Here is a 3,150-nt window from a genome sequence, read left to right as displayed (position 1 = left end):
TATGTTGTGGTGGTGGTGGCAGCGGCGGCGGCGACGGTGGTCTAGTAGTGGCATCGTGGTGGCGGTGGCGGTGATGGTGATGGCATAATGGTGGTGGTGCTGCAGCGATGGTGGTAGTAATGGTGGTGGCGACGACAGTGGCAATAGTGTTGATGGTGGTGATGGCATGGTAGCAGTGGTGGTAGTGGTGGCGGCGACGGTGGTGGTAATGATGACGATGGTGGTGTTGGTAATGGTGGCATGGTGGTGGTGGTGACGGTAGTGGTTGCGGCGATGGTGATGGTGATGGTGATGATAATGGTGGTGACAGTAATGGTGGTATTGGTGATGGTGATGGTGGTGGTGACAATAGTGGTCGCATCGATGGTGGTGACAATGGTGGCGATGGTGGTGACAGTAGTGGTGGTGATGGTGATGACATGGTGGTGGCGATGACAATGACGTGATAATGGTAGTGGTGGCAGCGGCAATGGTGGTAATGGTGGCATAGTTGTGGCGGCGACGACTGTAGTGGTGGTGGTGATGACAACAGTGGATGCGACGATGGTGATGATAATGACATGATGGTGGCGGTGGGGGTGGTGTAGTGGTGGCAGTGGCATGATAATGGTAGTGACGGTGGTGGTGACAGCAGTGGCTGCGACCATGATGATGACATGGTGGTGGTGGTGGCGGCGGCGGCGATGGCAGTAGTAGCGATGGCGTGGTGGTGATGGTGATAGTGATGACAGTGGCTAAAATGATGGTGGTGGTAGTGATGGCAGTGACTACGATGATGACGGTGGTGGTGGTTGGTGATGGTGGTAGTAATAATGGTGGTGACGGTGGTGGTGGTGGTACGACGATGGTGGCGGTGGTCATGTTAGGATGGTGGGGGCGGTGGTGATGATGGTAGCGGTAGAGAGTAATTGAGAGAGATAAGTCTTTCTCATTTTGTGCCCGGGAACAAAAAAACAGAATTTTTTTAATTTTTTTTTCTATTCCCCAGTACAAAAATTAAACCGGTTCATCCCGGGAACAAAAAAATAAACCGATTTTATCAAACAAGTTTTCTATCAAATTCTACTCTCGAGAATAAAAATTAAAAAAGAATTGATTCTGGGAAGGTTGTGATGCGCATCCTACTTAATTGGTTGGTGCAAGTAATTTTTCTCTTTACAACAAATTAGAAGAGATATGCATGCATGGGTATAATTAAAATATGTTTACTTTCTTAAATTATAAAATGGAGAGCTAATCTTCATGATTTTGAATTTCAAAAGTGAACAAAAGTCGACTTAAATTTTGTAAAGTGTGTAATTTTTTATTTTTTATTTTGAAAAAGCTCATTAAAAGTAACGTGCGTTAATTATTCAAGTTAATAAGATGAATTTTTTTGTATTTTTCGTTAAAATTAAGTCAAATATTTTTAAAAAATTAGAAATAAATATTAGGCTCCGTTTGAATTATAAAATTTTAATTAAAATGCTAGTTTTTGTACCAAAAAAATTAAAATTAAAATTTTTATATGCATGTAAGATAAATAAATAATTTGATTTCTATTGATGGATGCCAGTGGTGAAGTAATTGGAAGATTCCAGGTTCCAACCATGATGAATGGTAGTCGATAGGTACTGGAGATGGAAAACGCTAACCGTAGCAGTGTCCGCGACAATGGTTGTTGGTGATAATGATTGATAAGGTGTGATTTCTGAAGTATGTAAACAATATGAATAGCCAATAATAAAATACAAAATTTTAGCTTTTGTCTTATATAGTTGAAATTATAATTTTTATGTACCAAAAAAAAATTATAATTTTTATAATTTCAAATAAAAATTGATTGCACTGACTTGCATTTAGAATTGACATATGTCATTTTAATTTATACACCAAACAAGATAACTATAATACAAAAAATTACTTCTAAATCTAATTTCATCATTCAAACGACACATTAAAGATAAAATAGACGTTTACCCAAAAAAGAAGAAGAAGATAAAATAGAGGAGTTTACCAAAAAAAGAAGAAGATAAAATAGAGGAACTCATTTTATATTTGAAATTTTAAAAGAAATTATCTGGATAAAAAAGGTTATCAATTATATCTTCACAATTGGTGTTACTTCTTGTAAAATTTGGTTTCGCCTTCAAATTCCTATTCTAGTACATAAAAAATTGTCATACAATTTATTAAAGAAAAGAACTTCCTAGCCAGGCCGAAAGACACCTAAAAAAAAAGTATTGAGAAGTAGACAAAGAAGAGGGTGCAAACAACGGCTCACAATTCACACGAAGCAAAATCCAAACACCAAAAGGGCACAGCTTTTGTTTTGGCCACTTTCTTTTTCTTAATTAAATGTGTTTTGACAATTTCACCCCTGCCCCTCCCCTTTAATACTAAACGAACCTTCCCTTAACTTTCTCACATAGCCATATCCTAAGCCTCTTTGGTCCTTCAAGCTCAGAAGCCACCCAACATGGCCAAAGGTGGAAAACTAACAAAGCTCAAGTCAGTCCTCAAGAAATGGAACTCATTCAGCAACAACAACAACAAGCAGAGCCGCGCCAGCATCAGCGCCGTCGCGAATGACGAGTCCTCCTCCGATTCGGGACCGGAGCTCCGCCCTGTGTACGTCGGAAAGACAAGGCGGCGCTACCTCGTGAGCTCCGAGGTTGTCGGAAACCCGCTATTCCGGGAACTGGTGGACAGGTCCGAGGAGAACGAGGATGACGTGGACACCATCAACGTGGCATGCGAGGTTGTGCTGTTCGAGCACCTGCTTTGGATGCTCGAGAATGCTGATCCACAACCAGAGTCGCTGGATGAACTCGTCGAATTCTACGCTTGTTAATGCTATATCTCAGAAACAGACGAGCATGCATATGAATAATAATAATAGTAAATTAGTAATAAAAATCTCCCCTTAATTATATGTATACATCATGCGTGATCCCTATTAGTGCTGTAATTTAGTATTAGTAGTCATAAATTCATAAATAAAAAGATTAATCAGAGAACAGTGATTGGTCAATGTGTGCATTCCCTCTTTCTTTTGTTTTCATTCTTATGTTTCAATTCACTATTGAGAATTATGAAAATCTTGGTACAACTTTTATAACAAAAGAGTATTAATAGAATGGCTGAGAGATTTGTTTTCATGGATAATAT

The 3,150-nt window shown here is 39.5% G+C and overlaps 1 protein-coding gene across 1 annotated transcript; it reads left to right on the top strand.

The window, feature by feature from the left end:
• The first annotated feature begins 2,438 nt into the window (after positions 1-2,438).
• LOC133311943 (auxin-responsive protein SAUR78-like) lies at positions 2,439-2,894 on the top strand. The gene has a single exon (XM_061513074.1). It carries the CDS (start codon positions 2,459-2,461, stop codon positions 2,831-2,833), a length of 375 nt encoding a protein of 124 aa, XP_061369058.1. The 5' UTR covers positions 2,439-2,458; the 3' UTR covers positions 2,834-2,894.
• The last annotated feature ends 256 nt before the right edge of the window (positions 2,895-3,150 follow it).

This window comes from Gastrolobium bilobum, unplaced genomic scaffold (genome assembly GCF_033153095.1).
Source record: "Gastrolobium bilobum isolate Gb01-03AN ecotype WA unplaced genomic scaffold, APGP_CSIRO_Gbil_v1 utg7116, whole genome shotgun sequence".
Taxonomy (NCBI): Eukaryota; Viridiplantae; Streptophyta; class Magnoliopsida; order Fabales; family Fabaceae; genus Gastrolobium; species Gastrolobium bilobum.
The sequence above is the reverse complement of the archived record's forward strand: the minus strand, read 5'-3'. Positions and strand labels throughout refer to the sequence as shown.